Source organism: Vespula vulgaris, chromosome 15 (assembly GCF_905475345.1).
Source record: "Vespula vulgaris chromosome 15, iyVesVulg1.1, whole genome shotgun sequence".
NCBI classification, from domain to species: domain Eukaryota; kingdom Metazoa; phylum Arthropoda; class Insecta; order Hymenoptera; family Vespidae; genus Vespula; species Vespula vulgaris.
In genome coordinates, this window is record NC_066600.1 from 2,682,528 (window position 1) to 2,705,000 (window position 22,473).

General features: G+C 31.6%; 4 protein-coding genes across 8 annotated transcripts in view; 3 read left to right on the forward strand and 1 right to left on the reverse strand.

Moving 5' to 3' along the window:
• The first annotated feature begins 244 nt into the window (after window positions 1–244).
• LOC127069465 (aurora kinase C-like) lies at window positions 245–3,888 on the forward strand. Of its 2 annotated transcripts, none has more exons than XM_051006536.1 (5): window positions 245–636; window positions 780–1,418; window positions 1,508–1,642; window positions 1,748–2,138; window positions 2,268–3,888. In XM_051006536.1, the coding sequence occupies exons 2-5, from the start codon at window positions 835–837 to the stop codon at window positions 2,364–2,366; spliced, it is 1,209 nt and encodes a 402-aa protein (XP_050862493.1). In that variant the 5' UTR covers window positions 245–636; window positions 780–834; the 3' UTR covers window positions 2,367–3,888. The 2 variants fall into 2 exon arrangements, with proteins under 2 accessions (XP_050862493.1, XP_050862492.1); XM_051006535.1 differs by having other exon boundaries at window positions 246–632.
• LOC127069448 (nuclear valosin-containing protein-like) lies at window positions 2,506–7,701 on the reverse strand. Of its 3 annotated transcripts, none has more exons than XM_051006486.1 (11): window positions 7,394–7,701; window positions 6,727–6,945; window positions 6,377–6,583; window positions 5,974–6,285; window positions 5,512–5,731; window positions 5,123–5,405; window positions 4,584–5,052; window positions 4,327–4,494; window positions 3,909–4,235; window positions 3,616–3,837; window positions 2,506–3,459 (listed from the first exon to the last, which is right to left on the reverse strand). In XM_051006486.1, the coding sequence occupies exons 1-11, from the start codon at window positions 7,547–7,549 to the stop codon at window positions 3,331–3,333; spliced, it is 2,712 nt and encodes a 903-aa protein (XP_050862443.1). In that variant the 5' UTR covers window positions 7,550–7,701; the 3' UTR covers window positions 2,506–3,330. The 3 variants fall into 3 exon arrangements, with proteins under 3 accessions (XP_050862443.1, XP_050862442.1, XP_050862444.1); XM_051006485.1 differs by having other exon boundaries at window positions 6,377–6,634; XM_051006487.1 differs by having other exon boundaries at window positions 6,377–6,634; window positions 7,489–7,687.
• A 371-nt stretch (window positions 7,702–8,072) lies between these two features.
• Window positions 8,073–10,806, forward strand: LOC127069473 (target of rapamycin complex subunit lst8). The gene is made up of 9 exons (XM_051006556.1): window positions 8,073–8,290; window positions 8,364–8,489; window positions 8,592–8,744; window positions 8,827–8,888; window positions 8,962–9,112; window positions 9,201–9,403; window positions 9,475–9,617; window positions 9,687–9,826; window positions 10,079–10,806. Exons 2-8 carry the CDS (start codon window positions 8,364–8,366, stop codon window positions 9,809–9,811), a joined length of 963 nt encoding a protein of 320 aa, XP_050862513.1. The 5' UTR covers window positions 8,073–8,290; the 3' UTR covers window positions 9,812–9,826; window positions 10,079–10,806.
• LOC127069467 (2-oxoisovalerate dehydrogenase subunit beta, mitochondrial) overlaps window positions 10,523–22,473 on the forward strand; it is a 12,017-nt gene continuing 66 nt past the window's right edge. Inside the window, exons 1-8 of one of the 2 annotated variants that reach the window (XM_051006540.1) lie at window positions 10,523–10,661; window positions 11,096–11,173; window positions 11,511–11,713; window positions 11,836–11,991; window positions 14,893–15,064; window positions 15,374–15,519; window positions 17,663–17,749; window positions 18,370–22,473. The exon at window positions 18,370–22,473 is cut by the window's right edge and continues 66 nt beyond it. In XM_051006540.1, coding sequence (XP_050862497.1) covers window positions 10,538–10,661; window positions 11,096–11,173; window positions 11,511–11,713; window positions 11,836–11,991; window positions 14,893–15,064; window positions 15,374–15,519; window positions 17,663–17,749; window positions 18,370–18,510 — 1,107 coding nt within the window. In that variant the 5' untranslated portion in view covers window positions 10,523–10,537 and the 3' untranslated portion in view covers window positions 18,511–22,473. Of the gene's footprint in view, window positions 10,662–11,095; window positions 11,174–11,510; window positions 11,714–11,835; window positions 11,992–14,892; window positions 15,065–15,373; window positions 15,520–15,707; window positions 16,564–17,662; window positions 17,750–18,369 lie in introns of those variants that run through there. The other variant, XM_051006541.1, reaches the window with a different exon arrangement.

Sequence of the window (22,473 nt, forward strand, 5' to 3'; positions counted from 1 at the left end):
TTTTTTTTTCGTAGATTCTCTTATCCTATTATTTGTTTTACCTTTTCATTTATTTTTTTTCTTTGTTCTTTTCTTTTCTTTTTCTTTCTTTTTTTTTTTTTTTTTTAATAAAAAGTTACGACCCTTCGGAGATACCTTCCAGAGACGATACTTGAGAAAGATTGCAATACTTTTTGAGGAGAAATAAATTTATCTCCCTTTTTGATAAGTGATAATTATTTTTTCTCTTCTTTTTTTCTTTCTTTCAAGGTTCAGAGTTTCGAGCAAGGTTTGCTGATATTATACACTCGTTTTCTTATCTATGCAGATACTTGTTTATATTCAATGCTTGTAATCTCTCGACCAATCAGAAGAGAAAACTGAAAGTACGTTACTTTGAAACTATTTGAAAGATTTAAAACGTCCACAGAAGCATTTCTAAGCTATGGAAGGTTGGATCGTGACCTAGAATTTGTGAATATCGTGAATCGATGCAAACAGCTGAATAAGTGTTTAAGTTAATTAATATTAGAGACATTGGAAACGTTAATGTTTAATTGGTTGGATTGGTGTTTATCATAAAATATTTGTTTCGATATTATCACGTTCTTTTAAAAGTGTTTACCTTCTGTACGAGTCGTTCATTTTAATCCGTAGGTATACCGTAAATGATCTCTTTATTAACAAATTGATTATCCTACTAATTCGTATATTTACGTTTGTTTAATTAACGAGAAAACAAGTACACATATATTTATTAGATATATGTGATATCATTTTTATCTGAATTATTGTTTCAGGATATTCCGTTTCATTTTGATAATTTATTGTTTTATTAAGTACTAGTTTCTAAGAATGCTGAAAGGAAAAGAAAATATTGTTCAAGCTAATACGACTGCTTCTCAATTTGATGCCAAATTACAAGTTAATAATTTCAAACAATTGAGGATTGTAAACAAAAACTCTTTATTAGCGAACGTTAATAATCAAGGAAGTAAAAAAAACGAGACTAGGGTCGTACAAAATGGTAAAACCGATTCGACTAATTGTACAACGAAGAATAATCAAAATAATTTTTCGAAACAATTGCCTAAAGCAGCACTACCTTCTTCGTCTAAGTCAACGGAATTAAAGACTCAAGATAACTGTAATAATGCTTCCAATAATGACAAAAAGGATGTTGTGACTATAGAAAATACAGAAGAGAATGATATGAATAATAAAAAGAGCAAAAAGAAATGGGTATTAACGGATTTTGATATCGGACGTCCTCTAGGCAAAGGAAAATTCGGAAACGTCTATCTCGCTAGAGAAAAAAAGTCGAAATTTATTATAGCCATGAAAGTACTTTTTAAAGCGCAAATACAAAAGCAAGGAGTTGAAGATCAAGTTATGTTATATCAAGTGCAAAGGGAAATTGAAATACAAACTCATTTAAGGTATAACAAGAAAAAACAGTTGTGTCAGAATTATTGCAAATATCTCGCAAACGAAAGTAAAAAACTGATTTTTATTTTTTTTTTTATAGACATCCTAATATCTTACGTATGTATGGTTACTTTCACGATGAAAAAAGAGTATATTTGATATTGGAGTATGCTCCAAAGGGTGAATTGTATAAAGAGTTGAATGCACAGCCTGACAAACGTTTTGACGAAGTTAGGTATGTCTTTTTCTTTTTTTTTTTTAATTTGTCTATTTTTAAACGAAGTAATCTGTATTTGTTTTGAGGATATTGAAAAAATATAACAAACATGTATGTTTACAGAACGGCTACGTATATGTCGCAATTAGCAGATGCATTAAAATATTGTCATAGTAAAAAAGTAATACATCGCGACATAAAACCGGAAAATTTATTGCTTGGTCTAAAAGGTGAATTAAAAATGGCTGATTTTGGTTGGTCCGTTCATGCACCTTCGTCGAGACGAGAAACTTTATGCGGTACTCTTGATTATTTACCACCGGAAATGGTAATGGGAAAGACGTATAATCACACTGTAGACTTATGGAGCGTTGGAGTACTATGTTACGAATGTTTAGTCGGTTCTCCACCGTTTCTTGCACCAACTTACGAAGAAACGTATGTTAGAATTAAGAAAGCTCAGTATAAATTCCCTGATTTTGTTAGCGAAGGCGCAAGGGACTTAATTTCGAAGGTAAAGAATATTTAATATTTCAATTATACCGAATCGTTGATTATTTCATCACGATGTTATTCTTTTTATTTATTCATTTCTTATGTATTTCTTTTTTTTTTCTTTTTCTTTTTCTTTTTTTTTTTATAGTTACTAATCGTAAATCCAGATAAAAGACTGCCATTGGAAGATGTTTTAACACATCCTTGGATTATGAAAAATCGCACAACGGAACCCCATGTGCAGTGATAAATATTATATTATTTTTATCTTCTAGACTGTCGCTATATTTAATAATTTAGTAAATGACGGTTGGTTTTTCGTGACATAACAAATGGATTCCTGTAGGTGATTTTATGATAGAATTTTATAATTTAACGAAAACAAATAGATCACATTATTCCATTTTATTCGATAATTTTTGGACTATATATAATGCAATATCTTTCAATGATTTAACTTCACAAAAATTACTAATCGAACTTGGTATTATTATTATCGGAATTATATGCATACGATGTTACAAAATAAAGATTTCGATGCAGCATCAATTTATTCGCTAGATATGTCGTCAACTAATCGGAATTATAAAATCTGTTTGATTACATCAGAAAGGTAGAAGGAAAAACAGAATTTATAATTATTTTCTTTAGAAATAAAAACATCTTATATTCGGTTACAGGAGACGTTCAATTAATAAAAATAAATCGTGTTCGTTTGTAAATATTATAAATCGTCTCATTAATTTATGCTAGTAGAAATTCTAAACTAATATAACTTTGTTTTGGCAAATGTTACACAATTAAAGTAATGGATCAGTTATCATATTTAAAATATCAGTTATCCAAATTAAATATGGTGTATTTTAATGCATGTAAAATATACCATTTGTTTATAGATAACATAAAATTTATTTATGTTTACAAAAACGGTGATACAGATAATGTTCTCCGAGATAGATATCCGAACATTATCGTTATATTCTATATCTTATGTCTTAAACGTCTTTATCATTTAATATTAACATCGGAATAAAAAAAGGATATATAATTTGTAAACATCGAAACTTAAAAATCCTAACATATATAATTCCTATAACGTAAAAATATTATCTTACACAATTATTTGTTATTTCTAATGTTCTTAGAAATTCTGATAAAACTTCAATAATGGAAGAGAAGTGCCATATTAAAAGATTCTTAATTAGTTCGCCTCATGTTTCCATTGGTTCCATAATTACATCCACTATTGGCGTTTCTAACGGTGTATCCATCATAGGCGTGACTTCAGAATCTTTTCTAACTGAATATAGCTTTCTTAATTTCTCATAGTGTTTGATCTCCTGAACATTTTTAGAATACGGTTTTTAGGAATGACATTTAATAGAGAGAAAAAAAAGGAAAACGACAAAAATTATATGGAATTTCTAACTGATACTTTTCAAAACGCATTTAATTGATTATTTGATTATTATATAATTGTCAGATCGATTACTTACTTTTTCATGAACCGATGGTCGAACTTTATCGAACGCATTAGCGATATGTCGCATACAGATCTCTGGTTGTCCGTGATACTGTGTCATTAATTCTTTCAACGCTTCTATTCCTGCTTCTCTGATCAAAGAAGCCAAATCGGCACCAGTGAAACCATCGCATTTTTCGTTATATCCTACTTCTCCCAAATTTATATCTGCGGCTAATTTTGGTTTTGTACCGTTCTGTTAAAACGTAAATTAATTATAATAAATTGCAATGTTTTATAAAATTTATATATCGTCACAGTGTTTACCTTCGTTAGTGCTCTTAAAATGTCAACGCGATCCGCAGCAGTTGGTAATCCTACGTATAAAATTTTATCCAATCTTCCAGGTCTTAATACGGCAGGATCGATAATATCTGGACGATTACTAGCAGCCATTAAGAATACTCCTTGTCTACTTTCAACTCCATCCATTTCTGTAAGCATCTGATTTACAACTCGCGACGTGGCTGAGTTATCGCCTTCCGTCCTCTTAGGACACAATGCATCTAATTCGTCGAAAAATATAACACACGGGGCAGAATTTCTTGCTCTCATAAAACACTGACGTACGGCTTTCTCACTTTCGCCAACATACTGCGAACAAATGAGACGTTACTTCGTCTGTTATTCGTACGATCGACGAACAACATGCTCGATCACGAAGGATTAAAGATAGATAGATTACCATATTGAGAAGTTCAGGTCCCTTTACAGAAATGAAGTTAATACCAGCTTCGTTTGCAATAGCCTTGGCCAATAACGTTTTACCACAACCCGGAGGACCACATAATAATACACCCGTAGCAGCGCTCAAACCCAATGCCGCGAATTGTTCGGCGTGTCGTACGGGAGCCTTAAAAAAAAAATAAATGATTAATAATGTATTATCGTGATACAACTTGAGAGAAGGTTTTACCCGAAAGTAAGACGATATATATTTACGAGTATAGCCATTTGTAATTCTTGTCTGATATCTTGTAATGAACCGACATCATCCCACGTGACATCAGGTACTGTAACAAATCCTTCTCTCTTTGCAGAAGGTTGAACTACTCGGAGTGCCACTTCAAAATCGCTATCTTCGATGCAAAGAGTTCCTAATTTTTCCTTCGAAAGAGGAGGCTCGTTCCGTAACCAAGTAAGTAAACTCGATAGCTCTGGAGACTTTGACGGTTCTTGCGTTACATCCATTTCTAATCCTACATTCGAGTTTTCTGATTGAGTCTTGCTCATAGAGGATACGGTATCTTCGATACTCGTCGGAGGTTCAGCAGTCGTAACATCATCGACTATATTTCCTGAATTTTCAAATGCTGGAACTTCTTTGTCAGTTTGAGGATCGATTTCACTTATTTCTGGAGACTTAGAAATACTAATCGCTGGTACCGTTTCATTCAAGTCTTCGAAGATTCTACGTACAGAAAGATAAATCAATCGGATCGAATATTACAATCATTCTTCTCGTGAAAATTAAAGTTTACCTATCTACCGCGGCCAAGGCAGCTTCTCTGATTAAAGCAACGAGATCTGCTCCCACAAAGCCGGGTGTAAGCGAAGCTATTGTCGACAGACTAATGTTAGGAGCTAGAGCTACTTTTTCTGTGTGTACTGCCAATATCTTTGCTCTCGCATCTTTATCTGGTATACCAAGACAAACTTCGCGATCGAAACGTCCTGCTCTTCTTAAGGCAGGATCTAACGAATCTGGCCGATTTGTCGCTCCTATAACTAAGACTCTATCTCCATTTTCTCTTGCGCTTAGTTCTACAAAAGAGGAAAACAAAAACGTGATCTTAATAATATCTTTGAATATTCTATTTTCATACTCATAAATCTTATTAATCCAATAGACGATATCAAAAATACAAACCATCTAAACATGATAACAACTGTGCTACGATTCTTCGTTCCATTTCTCTTTGAGCCGTTGCTCTGTGCGGCGCAACAGCGTCGATTTCATCCAAGAAAAGTACACATGGTGCGATAGCAATTCCTTGATCAAATAATTCTCTAATACGCGCTTCGCTTTCGCCCGATACTCCAGCCACCAGTTCGGGTGCTGCTACTTTCAATAGAGGCACTGCTAATTCCTAATTTCAGGAATATATATAATATAAACAATATGGAGGATAATAAGATAATGATATTAGATTATCTCTCATAACGAATATAAGTCAATCTTCTCCGAAAATGATAAAGATAAGAAAGTATTTCATAATTCTCAAAGAAAATATTTTTCTTATCTTTCCTGATTGCGATAGAACACCGAATATATCATCTTAGAAGGATTATTCTATATAAAATCAGAATGTGTATAAAAAACATATCTTACTCCAGCGATAGCATGAGCCAACAAAGTCTTTCCACAACCAGGTGGACCATGAAGTAAAAATCCTCTTAGCGGAGATATGCCAAGTTGTTTAAATATCTCTGGATGTTTTATATGTGCCAATAACTTGCATACTGTTTTCAAAACCTTATCGTTTCCACCGACATCTGCAAATGTTACTTTCGGTTCGGTAATTGGTATCGTCTTTACTCTCTTCGTTAATGGTAATTGTCCGCTATCATTTTCTTTCTCTCTTTGTCTTTTTCTAGTTGTCATTTCTGTTTGTGTTTTAGGAATAGAAACCTCATTCTTTGACTGGAATATTAAGATTATTATTTTTCATTTTACTAATATTTCTTTCGTGTTGTATTAAAAAACAAAGTGTACTTATTTATTCATATTTTACCGTTTGGGCCGATTGTCTATCCTCCTTAGAATCATTAGATTTTTGAACAACTGGTACGGAATTTGTATTTTCTTGTAAGCTTTTATTTGTGACTGTATCTTCCGCCTTTGCGTCGGACTTTGGATCACATTTCTCAACATCGTCGTCACTACTAATATCTATAAGCTCTTTGTCACTGGAATTTCCATTCTGCTTGCCCTTTGATTTCTTGAACATTTTTAATAATACATCTCCTAATATTGCAGGTTGTGGATCTGACTAAAATCCATTGATTTTTTTGAAAAATTGATTTAAAAAAGAAAAAGAAAGAGAAAAAAAGCTGTAGCAATGAAAATAACATATATTAGTACCTCAACATCAACTTCATCGTCATCATCGTCATCCTCGTAAGCATACCAATCACGAGAAGACTTTTTGGCGAACATCTCTGTTAGTTCGTCGTATGCTTTGCGTACAAGTGCTCTAAATGCGCTACGTTTCTTTCCACGATAATCACGATATTTTCTTTGCAGAGTATCGGCCATTTCATTTACATCGATATATACTCTGTTTTCATTTTCATGCATATACTAAAATATAATATAACGTATAAGATACTTTAAAAATAATACTCTCTTTTACTTATATATTTTTTATGTAATATGTTTGTATTAGATAATATATATATATATATATATATACATATATCTATTTATTGGATAAAAATATATAATATATAAGCACATTGAAAGTATTATTTTTTTAGTTATTCGGATAGATATAGCAAGTGCAATATGTTACATATGTTTTCTATCGTATATGTGTAATACTATCTAATTTAATGCAAAATATTATGTAGGTTACTTGAGTAATCTATGAGGATGAGTAGTTGTAATAATCGAAGAAAATCACGTAAAAGAACGAAAACAACGAAAATTAAAGTGGTCTAATAATTCTTATTTTTGTAAGAATTCCAAATGTATAATTGTTCCTAAGGATATGAATTTCTTTCATATATTATTTAAATATAAACATTACCGTTTGAACACGAGATATTAATAATTGATCTTTGAAAAAACGGTGAGAATTTTCAATTTTGTGTTTATTGTCCATGCTTTTTGATTTATAATCACCACTAGATCCTTGCAAAGGAATAATATCAATCGATGAATTTAATTTTCCAACTTTTTGCATTTTTGTTGAAGCTTCCCGTAGAACTAGCAGGCACAACTATTTCAATGAATTTGCCTTAGACATAAGTTCTCTTTTATATTCCCTGTTATTTTACACGCTTCATGGAGACGCATAGATACGTTACTGACTATCCCACCAAACTGATAATCACTAAAAATTGCATCTTGCGCGGCTTTTATAGTAAAATTGTATAACCTATAACTGATTGGACAAATCAATGTATTCTTTCTCATTGGTTACTTTATATTTACCACGACGTATATATTTAGAAATTGGTTTATTAAATTGTATTACAAATAATTACTATCCTCGTAATAATCTTGGATTACGTTTATACATTTATTTCATTTTATTCATTGAATGACAAGTAAAAATGAAGGAATTAAAGATTTTTTTATTTCTATGATTTCTTTAAATGGACCAATCAGAAAAATCGAATTTTTAGTGTGAGGGTTCTCAAACTGAGATTTACGAATTTCTTCGATTTGAAAGATAGAGAACCATTGTTATAGTAAACTTTGTTGAAATTGAAAAATATATATATTTTTTAAGCGAATTTATTAATAAAATCTATGTAATTTGATTAATTCAAAGTCAATTAATCAAATTACATAGATTAAATTTTAATAGATTAAAAATAAGATTTTTTTCTGCTTTTGTTGGCAGTAACAAAACAAGTATACACTTATGTATAGTACAGCTGATTCTTAATGATCTCGTTTTAAGTTTGAAATCATCCAGGTACATACAATGTTAATGTAAACATTTTCAAATTATTTGATTGACGAATAACTTCTATTTTCTTTACATTCAGATGACTGTGGATAATGAAACTAGTGATCAACAAGTAATTTTTGCAACAGGAGGTTATGATCATACAATAAAAATATGGCAACCACATACAGGAAATTGCGAACGTACTTTTACAGAGACAGAATTTGTATCTTTTTATTTTATTTATTACGAATAATTTGTCTTTATTCGATAATTTTATTTTACCTTCATTTTATCAATGTCAATATTTTTCCTCAATAAATTTTAGCAAGTAAATGCTCTAGATATTACACCAGATAAGTATTTCATAGGCGCAGCAGGATATCAACATATTCGTATGTACGATTTGGGAGCAAACGATCCAAATCCAATTATCACTTACGAAGGTGGTTCTAAAAATATCAGTGGATTTGGTTTTCAGGTATAATAAAACATTAGAATAATTAAAGTATATCGAATGAATGTTATTGTATTCTAAGAATAATAGTTCTTAATCTTTATAGGAAGAAGGCAAATGGATGTATACGGGTGGAGAGGATTGTTCCGCACGTATATGGGATCTTAGGTATATTAAATAATTTTAGAAAATTCATTCAGAAATAAATATGCGTGTGAATTAATATTTGATTGTATTTCAGATATTATAATGGTAAATGTCAAAGAATATTTCAAGTCTCTGCCCCTGTAAATTGCGTATGCTTACATCCTAATCAAGCGGAATTAATAGTCGGCGATCAAAGCGGTGTTATACATTTATGGGATCTTCGTTCGGATCATAACGAACAATTGGTAATTATAATGAATAATTATAATTTAATAATTTTCTTTATTTAGAATACTACCAAGTATATACTCTTAAAACAAATTTTTCTTATAGATACCAGAAACTGAAGCTTCTATTCAAGATGTTACAATAAATCAAGATGGTACATATATGGCTGCTGTAAATAATAAAGGTCATTGTTACATTTGGACGCTTACGGGGGGTGTAGGAGAGGAACCAACTAGACCTATTCCTCGTCATAAACTTTTGGCTCATAAACGTTATGCATTACGTTGTAAATTTAGTCCTGATTCTACGTAAGTAAAAATTTAATCTGATTTTATATTTGTTAATAATAAAACTAAAAAGAACAATTTTGTATATTTAGTTTGCTTGTAACTACGTCTGCTGATCAAACTGCTAGAGTATGGAGAACTACAGATTTCTCAGAGGTGCAAGTATTGCAACATGAAGCAAAACGTTGGGTTTGGGATGCAGCTTTCAGTGCAGATTCACAATATATATTTACTGGTAAGAGTATTATAGATAATGCTAAAAGTTCTTAGAATTGTAAGACTTTAATATTTTCATTTCGTTTAGCTTCTTCTGATGGCATTGCAAGATTGTGGAATGTTTCAACGGGAGCGATAGAACGCGAGTATAAAGGTCACCAGAAAGCAGTAACTGCATTGGTATTTTACGAAGAAGCTGTATCGACGGCTTAATAGCTGAAACGAAAGGTGTATAGAATAAATCTTTTCTAATTTATTAAAACGATAAACTAATGTTTCTACAGAACAATACACAGTATTATTTAGAAAAATAATATTATATTCACAATATAACTCTATATATTATACATAGATATTATATATATTATATATTACATATATATATATATATATATATATATATATATATATATGCAATATAGTAAATGAATGTGATACGCATAAAAAAAACAGATATATAGAGAAAGTATATTATTTCAGATTTTTGATTAAAGTTAAACCAAGTGCGTGAATGAATATTAAAAGGAAGAAAAAATCTAAAATTCAAAAAGGTTTTGATATTCTGCTGATTATGGAGCTTTCGTTCCTTATATCAAACAAATATATGACTCGTCGTTTAGAAGAACGATAAACGAAATGTTACGACCATAAACGAAGTATATTTACTTGAAACGAACGCTTAGCGTATCAGTCAATCGAGTATCCTCTAACGAGCATCAACTCGAATCGTATGTTTCCGTTGTCGTCATAGTGTTTTTTTTCTATTCAAATATTCTTTGTTACGAAATTCTTTCGAAAGTTAGAATAGACAATATGTTTAAACAGTGCCGCATAAGATAAGGAATATCGTTATCGTTCTATTACTACTTATTGACTTCATCTCCCCCTTTTTCTATCTCTATATATTTACTAGTATATCAGTAATACTACTCGATTAGGATGATACGTAGGTTCATCTTTCAAACGTCAAGAAAGTTGTTAGAGCTGCATAGTGCAAGAAAAGAACATGTTAGAAATCTGCATTTCAAGTTTTATCCGAACCCAAGGTCGCTCGTATCAGAGCGTGAGTAAATTATTGCATAATTCCAGATGAAAGTTTCATTAAAAATATTCTATTCCGTTTTTCAATTAGAGATTTTTTTATTAAATATTGTTTATAACAAACGTATGGATTATGTCGATTAATAATAACAAAAGTTAAAATAATATATTCCATGCATACGTTTTTTCTTTTCTTTTTTTTTTTTCTTTTTTTCGTGCCACTTTCACGTTAACGTTAACATTTAATATATTATGAAATAAATATTCTCAATGTTTGTTTTAATTTTTCTTTTTAATATTTTTTTCTGTTAAATTCTTTTTTTTTTTATTTATGATCGTGTCGATTAAATGTTATTATGCGCAATAGGTGCGAATCTAGATACAAATTAAACACCTCGTACGATTTATAAAAGTACACTGTCGTATCCTATCGAATTAATTATACATGATTCATAGGTGAGACGGAAAAATTGAATATGTATCAAGCGATAAATCAAGCTTTGGACATTACGTTAAAAAAAGACGCATCCGCAGGTGAATATGTCATTCTTTTTTACATATACTTAATAAACCAATCATATTATTTGAAAGCTGATCTTTACTTGACATTACTTTACAAAAACATTGGAGACACTGATAACAACGAAATATCATCGAGAATAATAATAATAATAATACATTTTAATAAGAGATATATCTATTCAATAAAAAAATAATTATGATAAGGAAGAATGAGAATGCATAATTTATAAGAAAAATAATGTTTATACGCGTCGATAAGAAAATACATTAACATTAACGTTGATACATTTTTATACGTACTTATATAATTTTACACTTTTCTCTTTTTCTTTTTTGCTTTTTAATACAGTTATATTTGGTGAGGATGTTGCATTCGGTGGCGTGTTTCGTTGCACCGTAAACCTTCAAAAACGTTATGGTTCCGATCGAGTATTCAATACACCTATATCCGAACATGGTATCGTTGGTTTTGGCATAGGTTTAGCGAATGTCGGTGCAACCGCTATTGCAGAAATTCAATTTGCTGATTATATATATCCTGCATTTGATCAGGTGATTAAATATATTGGAAGAATTATATTTCTTTCTTTTAATTAATTCATTCATTAACTTCTTTTTAATGCAGACTCAATGGATTTTTATTTCAAATATATTTTTTATTTTGTTACTGTTAGATAGTAAATGAAGCAGCAAAATGCAGATACAGAAGCGGAGGAGTATTCGATTGCGGAAAATTAACGATTCGTACACCTTACGGTGCGGTAGGACACGGAGGACTTTATCATTCTCAAAGTCCAGAAGCTTATTTTGCTCACACTCCTGGATTAAAGGTATGTATTTAATTATATTATTTTCAATAAAAAGAAAAAAAAAAGCGTTTATTATATCGCGTATATATAGATATCTGTAATCTCGTTATTACCGACAGAGCAGCATGCTGTATAAAACGTAGGTAATCGAAATTTCTACTATAACATCGTTTTATATATCTTTTTTTTTCATTCTTTATATACAGTAATATACCTCTTTATAATCTATTAAAGTTAATCATGTTATATTCATTGACTGATTTCATAATTTTAATCAGCTATCATTCTTTTCTTATCACTTGATGTCTTGGTTTTTCGATTCGAATTTTCGAATAAATTCAATTTCTAATTTATGATATCTCTGATCGAAAGATTATATATTTTATATTATTACGTAAATATAGATGTACATGGTATATTAACTTTGTCTAATATAATGGATTGGTAAGGTTTTTTACGAAATGATATATTAAAAGCATTCGTATTATTTTATTAGATCACGTGATATTATCTATCGTTTGAAGTGTAAAATATTACTCAAAACGTCTTCGTTTATTAAAATCTATCATCGGTTGCTTTTCATTTATTTTTTTTTCCACATTTAATACTCATCGTAATTAAAGTGATGACAATTTTTTGTACTATACTCATAAACATGAAAAACGAAATTAGCTTTTGTTATTTCAAATTAAAATTTTAATAAAAACTAATTGACGTTCGTAAATTCAAGACATTTCAGGAATATTTTAGGACGAAATAAAGAAAAAAGAAAATTTATTAGACAGTTAGTGTTTATTGTCACGTTTTTTTTTTCTATTTTTAATATTCTGGCCTTTACTAATTGTTGCAACATATTTCGTCGGGTTTGCCGTTGTTTCATATAGAGTTAATAATTACGTTCGTGAGCTAAACTTATACGACGCGGATATGACACGGAAACGACACGAAAATGACACGGAAATGACATGGTAAATCAAGGCAATGCCATTAAGAAGATTATTTCGAAGTTAAACATTTCCTTTCTTTTTTAATAAATTATTATGAAATAAATTTTTGTTTAAACAATTTATACATTTAATTTATGAAAATACGAATACGATGAAAATTTTATCCTACGTTGAAAACAAGGGAATATAAAAAAATTTTGCAAAATTAATTTTATATCAATTGATATTTAAAAAATGGTTTTGATTTTATCTTTCTAGGATTGTCTTGTACGTAGATATCGTCTTTCAAAAATCGTCATTCATTATTCGTATAATATATCTTACGTAGTACTATGTAGTAATAGTAGTAAAAAAAATATTTAGGTTGCTCAGCTGAGCAGCTCGAGTAAGTTCCAAGAATTTATGTAAATCACTAGGTCAATGACCCATCAAAAAAAAAAGTTATAAGATCAACGTAAATACTTTTTGCTTAAATTAGAATATTTCTGATGTCAAGAATCTTAGAGATTTGAAAGCAAAAAAGATCATTTTCTCTATTTTATCATCGCATTGTTAATAATTTTAATAATAATGATTCTTTATTATCAATTGAAAAGAAGCCCAAAAAAAAAAAACATTTCATATAAAAATAGTTATCGATTTGTGCCGTATATTTCGATTATATTGCGTTCGATATTGTAGACAATGTTATAAATAATTACAAATAGTTTGAATATATATAAAAAAAAAAATAGTTTTACTATTCTAAAACAGTTAACGGGTTAAAATATCTGCTTAAGATAAATAAAATTTTTCGTTATCTTTAGAAATCTATTTACCGACTGAGCGTTACGTTGCAATTTGCTAAAGTCCCGGTTAGATGTCGGTACAATAAGAATATACGTTTACATGGTAATGCAGAAAATCGTCGTATAAAAATGTAGATGGCGGAATGGATAAATCAAACGACGAAGTGCGTAAAGAAAATGTAACGAAAAATTATTTCGACTTAAATTTTTGACGAGGTTAATCATTCGTTATGTCAATTATAATAGTAATAAAATAATTAGAAAATGTAAGAGCTTCCTTCAAGATAGTTTTATAAAATTTCACATTGGATGGATGACACTAATCATAGTGTTTAATAATTAACTGGAAGAAAGTAGGTAATCTTAGATGTTCTTTGATGATATGTTCGTAGAACGCTTTCAACGACTCTCATCTTTCCTCTTTCAAAGATATTTTCTTTTAAGAGTAAAGGCCTTTAACTTTGAGCAAGAAATTCTATGAATATTGTAAGACGACGCGTACTTTACCTATGCATGAAGAAAGTTTTCTACGTATTATATATGATTATATATATATATATATATATATATATATATATATATATATATGTACATATACGATATTATATATACTATATGTGCGCATACGCGCGCGCGTGTGTGTGTGTATACGCACGTACATAAAATCATACATATACTTTTACTTTATACACACATACACTAGTATTACACTATACACATATCTTACATCTATATATCAGTTATATATACATCTATGTTCAATCATTTATACTAGCTTATTGTTAGATTCATAGAGATCTATATACACGTATAGAGATATATAGGTACACGTATATACACGTGTTGTACACATTTAGAGAGCACGCAATAAACGTGTATTTGCATCTATAGTGTACTCGCGAATACGAACGGGTAATTGTATTACATCAGAAATGTATTTCCGGGGAAATAAGAAAACAGATTGTTTGTTTCGTATAGAAAAAGAATAAAGAAAGGAAGAAAGAAAGAAATAAAGAAAGAAATAAAAAAAAGATATAAAGAAAAAGGATAGATAGAAGCTCGATGAATTTTCTATTACATTATCTTTTCTTTTCTTCATAGTAATCTTGATTTCTTTCGAATAGAATAATATATATAAAATAAATTTAATCTCATATTGTTTTTTTTTTTTTTTTTTATTTTTATAGATCGTAGTACCTCGAGGACCAGTACAAGCGAAAGGACTTTTATTGAGTTCCATCGAAGAACCAGATCCTTGTATAGTTTTCGAACCAAAGGTTCTTTATCGTACGGCTGTTGACGAGGTACCGGTTGGACATTATAAAATTGAAATTGGTAAAGGAGAAATAGTAAAAGAAGGTAGGTTCTAAAAATTCTATTTATACGCTACGTTTATTTATATATATGTACATATGCAGAGTGGGCTAAAAGTTTCTGGATTTGTAATTTTACAATCAGGAAAAATAATGAGATTAGTCTAAAAAACGATCTGATTGATTTTAGAAAATAGTAATATCGAAAAAATTCTTTTAATAATCGTAGTACTACATACGTATTACGAGTATACGTTCGTATAGGTTTTATACACAAATATATATATATATATATGCACATATATACATATATATACTATTATAGATATAATAATAAATTTCTTTTTTAATGTAGGAAAAGATGTGACTCTCATAGGATGGGGTACACAGGTGCATATCTTATTAGAAACAGCCGATATCGTCGAGGACAAGCTCGGTGCATCTTGCGAGGTGATAGACCTTCTTTCCATTATACCTTGGGATGCAGAACTAGTTTGCAAGGTAATCCAATTCTAATCTAATTCTTCTTAGTTTACATACAGACGATGCAACGTTACGTATAAACGAATCCACGATAAACAATATTATACCTACTATATATTAGACAATATGATTCGAAAGTTTTTTTCTTATTTCATCTATATATATATAAAGATATTTTCTCTCCTTTCTTTTCTTCTTCACAACAGGCAATCTTCGAACTTCAAACTATAATATAATAATACATAATTAATAGCCAACGAAATAAAGATACTCACGTAGGCCAGGGTTCAAGCATTATCTTCTGGACGTCCAGCGATGCAGATCGTAATTGGAAAGTTCGTTTCGTTGGTAAATTCATAGAGATATTCGTGGTTAAATCTCTCGTTTCTTTCTCTCGATAGCTCAACTCTCGGGCTGTTAGTTTGCGCAACTAAGAAACTGTTTCGAAGGCTCATCGAGAAGGTTGCTAATCGGAGATTAGGTCTCTCTTCAACAACAGAGTGAGAGAGAGAGAAAAAGAGAGAGAAAAAGAGAGAAAAAGAAAGAGAAGGTGAGAAAGAGCACGTGTTTCTTGCGTCTTCAGAACGAAATCAGCCTGCTCGGATAGCTCGAGATCCGCGATCGAACGCCAAGCGTTTATAAGGACTCTATCTTTTCCGTTCCACGTGTTCTCCACCTTGCGTAATGTCTCCGTGAGCGAACGTGCGCGCGCGCACGTTAGAACGTCGACCGTCATTCGTTGTTGGATGAATATGGCTGAACTATCTCGACCGAAACGCTCGAATATCTCGCTAATAAACTTTCGCGTTTACGATATATAATTTTTCCTATACGTACATATATGTATAAATCTACTTGTCTATATGATTTCTTTCTCTTTTCTTTTTTCTTCTTTTTTTTTGTCTTTTTTTTCTTTTAATATCCTTATCTATGAATACGTATAATTATGTGATTCATTCGTCGCACCTTACACTTAACGCTCATAATATATGCGATAATGGTATAATATACTGGATATTAATATTGATTACGTTTTTTTTTTTCTTTTTTCCTTTCTTTTTTTTTATTTATTTTTATTTTCTTTCTTTTTTTTTTTTCTTTTTTTTTTTTTTTTTTTTTTTTTTTATTAAAAAGAACTCATTCACAATAAAAATATCTTATAATCGACGGAATGGAAAGGAAAAAGAATTTGTCGTTATTATCGCGTTGTTTGAATAAATACAGAGAGATTATCAAGGAAGTGCAATCTACAAAGCTGTTATTAAGGATAAAGAAAGATAAAAAAAAGCTATTTCTCGCGTGCTTGTGTGTGTCTGTGTGTGTGTTTATGTGTATCTGTAGTATGCGTATAAGTACGTGCGTCGTTGATGACGTAAAAAGCGCTGACAGGCTTCAAAAATACAAATTGCTTCGTAGTATTCTGGTAATCCAATTGTAGACGATTTTATCTCTCTCTCTCTCTCTCTCTCTCTCTCTCTCTCTCTCTCTCTCTCTCTCTCTCTCTCTCTCTCTCTCTCTCTCTTTCTCTCTCTCTTCATGAGTCTTAATTACACCAAATCGGATGAAGTTTCGCGTAATCCGTGCTCGGGATCAGCCTTGGGGAAATTATCGATGTGATTTTATGGCAAGAGTCGCATCGCGTCGTATGCACGCGTCTTAACGCGCTTTCCAATCGGCTTTGTTAATGATTTACAAGTACTCTCATGTTATATCTATACAACACTAACTCGCATACATATGTATATACCATAACAGAGTGCGTCTTAATTACTTTACTTACAACAACGTGTTTGTACCTTCGTACATCGAAGCGGTACTTGCTTGTACGGTGTTCTTAGTTCGGTTTGATAGTCGATAGTATGTACTATCGAGTATGGTGTTAATGCGCCATTTAACATTCGTCCTTCCATATAAATAAATTATTATGATGCATTGAACAGAAATCGTAAATCATGATGATAATTTGATCGTATGCCCGACGTATGTATCTAACGTATGTAGGTGTAACTAATCACGTACGTGTATAGATATTATTATTCGTTGCCAATTGAATTATCATCTAAGAACTTTCTCCTCTTTATATTTCTTTTATTGTCGATAAATATTATATATCTTTTCTGTTCTTTTTTTTTTTCTTTTTTTTCTAATGTTTCCATCCAAGTCCGTAAAGAAAACCGGACGTGTCGTCGTTGCGCACGAAGCACCAAGGACCAATGGTTTTGGAGCAGAAATTGCGGCTCGTATTCAGGTAAAACAATTATTTTTATTTTCATATGATTATGATTAATACGATAGACGGATTAAAGAAAAATCGTGTTACACCATAGATAATTCACTTTCTTTATTGTATTAACGATTGAATATAAGAAATATTATCTACGATCAGGTGTTGAGAGAGAGAAAGAGAGAGAGAGATTCAAGATTGTGGAATAATAAATATATAGATATTCTAAATGTCTTTGCAGAGTGGAATAGAATTCTTTCTCTCTCTTCTCTCTTCCCTCTCTCTCTCTCTCTTTTTTTTTTATTCTTCGGGGCAATGTACGCTACGCTACGATTGTTAATGTCTTTGATCATCGCAATTGAGTGCAATTAGCAGTAATAAAATTAATTACCAGTTGAATTTCTTCCTATGACTTCGAAATTATACCGCGTTGCTATATCGATATATATATATATATATATATATATAAAGATAATTACGAAGAAAGAATTATTCCATTTTTCCAACGTTTACATAATTACATAATTAGGTTCTTTGTTAAAATAAATGTTTGTTAATCTTAACTCTTGCCTTATTACTATTACAATAATTATCTTAATAATTTGTTTAATAAGAAGATTAATATTTACAATATTATAACGCAGGAGGAATGCTTCTTAAATTTGGAGGCACCGGTGATGAGGGTCACTGGTTGGGATACACCATTTCCACACGTTTTCGAGAAATTATATGTACCGGACAAATGGCGTTGCTTCGCCGCAGTTAAAAAGAGCCTTGACTACTGAAGGATCCGTTCCTTCTATAAATGTGGATGGAAGGCTGGAATAAATGAGGGAGAAAGGGACTTTAGACTCTGGGCACCACCCATCGAAGAGATACATATGTCTTTCAAACTCGAAATGAATTCCATGACATCGATTTTTCGTATTTGCGGCATATGTACCTACTTACACTGCCACAGCATCGAGTTGTCACGTGCTCGAAGACCGGTCCTGCGACAATTTGATCGTATCATACTAGTTCTCTCTCTCTCTTTCTCTCTATTTCTATTTCTATCTTTATCTTTATCTCTTTTCCTATCTTAGTTTGCACCCTTTCTGATCGTATCAAAGAACGCGATCTCTTTCTCCTTCGACGTGGATAACAATCGCTTAGATTTCAAACGGATCCTTCGACGAATCCATTTTTTCTTTTTCTTTCTTTTTTTTCTTCAATCGTAACAACGTCGTCGTCGTCGATATTAATACAGCCGACAATCGAGAATATTTATTTAATAACGAGCGAATTAAATTTAAAGATTTGAATGTAACGCTCGAAAAGAATTCCGATAGATCGATATAGTATAGCCCGAGGATACGAATAGTTAGCTGGTAGCTATTTGGATAGACGCGGATTGTACGTTTAGAAAAATAGACGAAGAAAGTGACGTTTTTACTCGGTACTTATAGTTCGGCAAGTATAACCGTTATTGGTAGGTTAGCTCCTAGTTGTTAAAGCGTTATATATCCCTGGCCCAGTTTTGTCCCGACCAAACCCACATAAATCCTTTCGCGTCTAATTTAATGAGACGAAGAAAGACGATACGCCCGGCGTCGGTGGCGACGGTGATGTTAACGAGAGATCAAGAACGAAGGTAAAGAGGGGGAAAGAGAAGGAAAAGGGAGAAGGGGGGGAGCACCCCGACGAACCGATATTCATAATTAAAAGGTGTATATCCATATGGTATATGGGATAAATCGGGTCAAGTCCGTCTTTCGTCCGCGGTAAAACGAAGCGTCCTGATCTCAGCGACCGTCGTAACACAATATTTTAATCAAGGCTTCGTTTCCTCAGCCACCGTCGCCGTCGCCGCCGCATTCGAAAACCGATCGATCGATGGATCGATGGATCGATCGTTATCTACCCCCAAAACTATTGTTATCTCTTTTTTCGATTTTTCCCAAATATCATTCTTAATATCGCACCACGTTCAAACGTGATTAAATCGAAACGGTTTAGTCCGCCATGTTGGAGAACGAAATCCAATATCTTCCTCGAATTTTCTCAAACGGATTTGCACTTTGTTTATTAATCGTTACGGAAGAAAGAGGATAATAGGATCGAGAATATTCGAAATTGTGAAGGAAGTCCGTAACGCGGCTTGTTCGTAACGTATTTTGTAATTTGAAAGGGAAACCACATTCTTTCACCGCGTATTATGATACGTGAAAGTTAGCAACGCAGCGCCTACGGTGTGATGCAGTAGGTACATTGAAGAGAGACGGAGAATGGCTACAGAAAGAGAGAGAGAAAGAAAGAGAGAGAGGTGATCGTTGCTGTGAGACATGGACTATATCGAAGGTCGACCTGTTGCCTTTTTATTTCGTTGATTTTTGCAGGAATAGAGCAACTGTCCTCTCTCTCTTTCTCTCTCTCTCTCTCTCTCTCTCTTTCTCTCTTTCTTTCTCTCTTTCTTTCTCTTTTATTTCTTTTATAAATCAGTTAACATATGCTACAGATACAAACATAGACGTTTATATTCGTCCAGTTTTGGTTAGCACGAAATTGCTCAGTCACCTGAACGGATCACCCTTGAGAAGCTTCGTTCCCGTACCGTGTTTCCTCGTTTCATTCGAAAGATTTGACTTTGCGTGTATACGATTCGAAAGGGATTCACCGATCCGGAACGATCGCGCAACCGATTTCAACGAATCTCTTTGATGGATCTCTTCCAAACAAAGAGAAAGAGAAAGAGAAAGAGAGAGAGAAAGGTAAAGAAAGAGAAAAAATTGTATGAACAAACCTGATATCTTTTAGATAAAGAAAACGGAAAGGGATAAAGAAATTAAAGAAAAAAATAAACAAAAAACATAGAGAACAAAGAAAAAAGGAAAAACGCGTATTAATTCATGAAATATTTTTGAAGATTTCAATTCGAATCGTTCGATCTTTAATACATTCTCGATCGAACTTTGAGTTTAATTTCCACGTGTCAATGTCACGCAAATGTTACCTACTTTAAAAAGAATCAGTTGCTCGAGTGCATGAACACGACGACGTATATTAATTGATTTATAATACGTATACGCCTACAGTCATCCGGAGTTAATTTTTTTCGATTCTTTTATTTTTCATTCATATCGACAGATGTTACGTACGAACATGTGCGTTAAAGGAACTTTCTCAAAATTTTTTTTTCTACTATTATTTAACTCTCATCTACACAAACGATCAATAAAAAACGGATCATCAATGAATATTTACGAGCTGCGTAAAACCAACTGAGAAACGGATTGTGAAACTATAGACTTTTTTCTTTTATATTCGTTGCGTAAATTTTTACTTTTTATTATAACGTTATCTTTAAGCTGCGTCCTATCTCCGTTACAACGTATCTTTACCGAAAAGAAAAAGAAAGAAAAGAAAAGAAAAAAAAGAAAAGAAGAAAAACAAAAGAAAAAACAGAAACGATCATATTATTTTATTAATACGAATAAAAGTATTTTTCTTATCGTCGTTATTTATTTCTTTTTCTTTTTTCTTTCTTAAATATCTGTCCGTATTATTTTCACCGATGTCCTCATAGCGTTTTTTCTCTCTCATTCTTTTCTCTCTCTCTCTCTCTCTCTCTCTCTTTCTTCTTTTTTTCTTTTCTTTTCCTTTTTTTTTGTTTTTATTTTCATTCTTCTTTTCTCGAGTTGGTCGACAACGTAATAGCTCTTGGATATTACGAAGCAAGGATTAGAAAGAGAAAGAGAAAAAGAGAGAAAGAGAGAGAGAGAGAGAGCCGATCACGAACAGTGGACTCTCCAGAGGAATTTATGTAACTTTGGAACAAACGACTTCTTTGTCTCCTTCTTAAATCGTTGTCCATGATTATCGCGATTAGCAATTGGCAATTAAGAGCCTAGGTATTTTCCGGTAAACGTCGTTGACTGGTTACTATCGTTAGAACAAGACACGGGGATTTCCTTCTTAGACGAAGAGATAGTATTCTAGCAAGAAGTTCAAGAATACATGTAGAGAGAAATATATATATATGTGTATGTATGTACAAATACATGAACGTAGCATACGTGTACATGTGTGCAAAGAGAGAAAAGAGCTGGACTCGTCTAGGGTCCTAAAAGAAAAACATTTTGTGGTATCTTGATTAGCTCGAGTTTTACTTCGAGAAAGTCACAGTATCTTAAGAGTTGCGAAAACTATTTAAAAATCGAAAATAATACAACAAGTTCTCAATGTACGTTCTAATAGTAAAAAATAAATAATCAAAGAAAAAGAGAAAAGGAGAGAAAGAGAAAGAATATTAAACAATGATACGTATGTCAAATAAATGAAATTATAAGGTTCACTTACAAATAGATTATCAAGGGATAGATAGATAAATCGATTATATACAATTGTTTATTTACAAAAAAAAAATTATCATCAGGGAAATAATCTTGATAATTTTGTATCTCTCTCTCTTTCTCTCTCTCTCTCTTTCTTTTTCTCTTTTTTTTCTTTCTCATGAAATTGTGTCATAAATACGAATTTATCTATCCATCTTGCTCTATTTCCCTTTCTACGATTTTATCCTCGTCACTTTCACAAAATAGATATAACTTTTCTATGCCGTTCTTCTTGCTTTTAATACAGAGAGAAATAGTATATAATAATGATAATAATAATCGTGCACGTCGACAAGCCTTACGATAAATCAATCGGCAATCGATAATGCAACACACCTGTACATATTCGTCGATTATGCTTCGTTTTACGTAGAT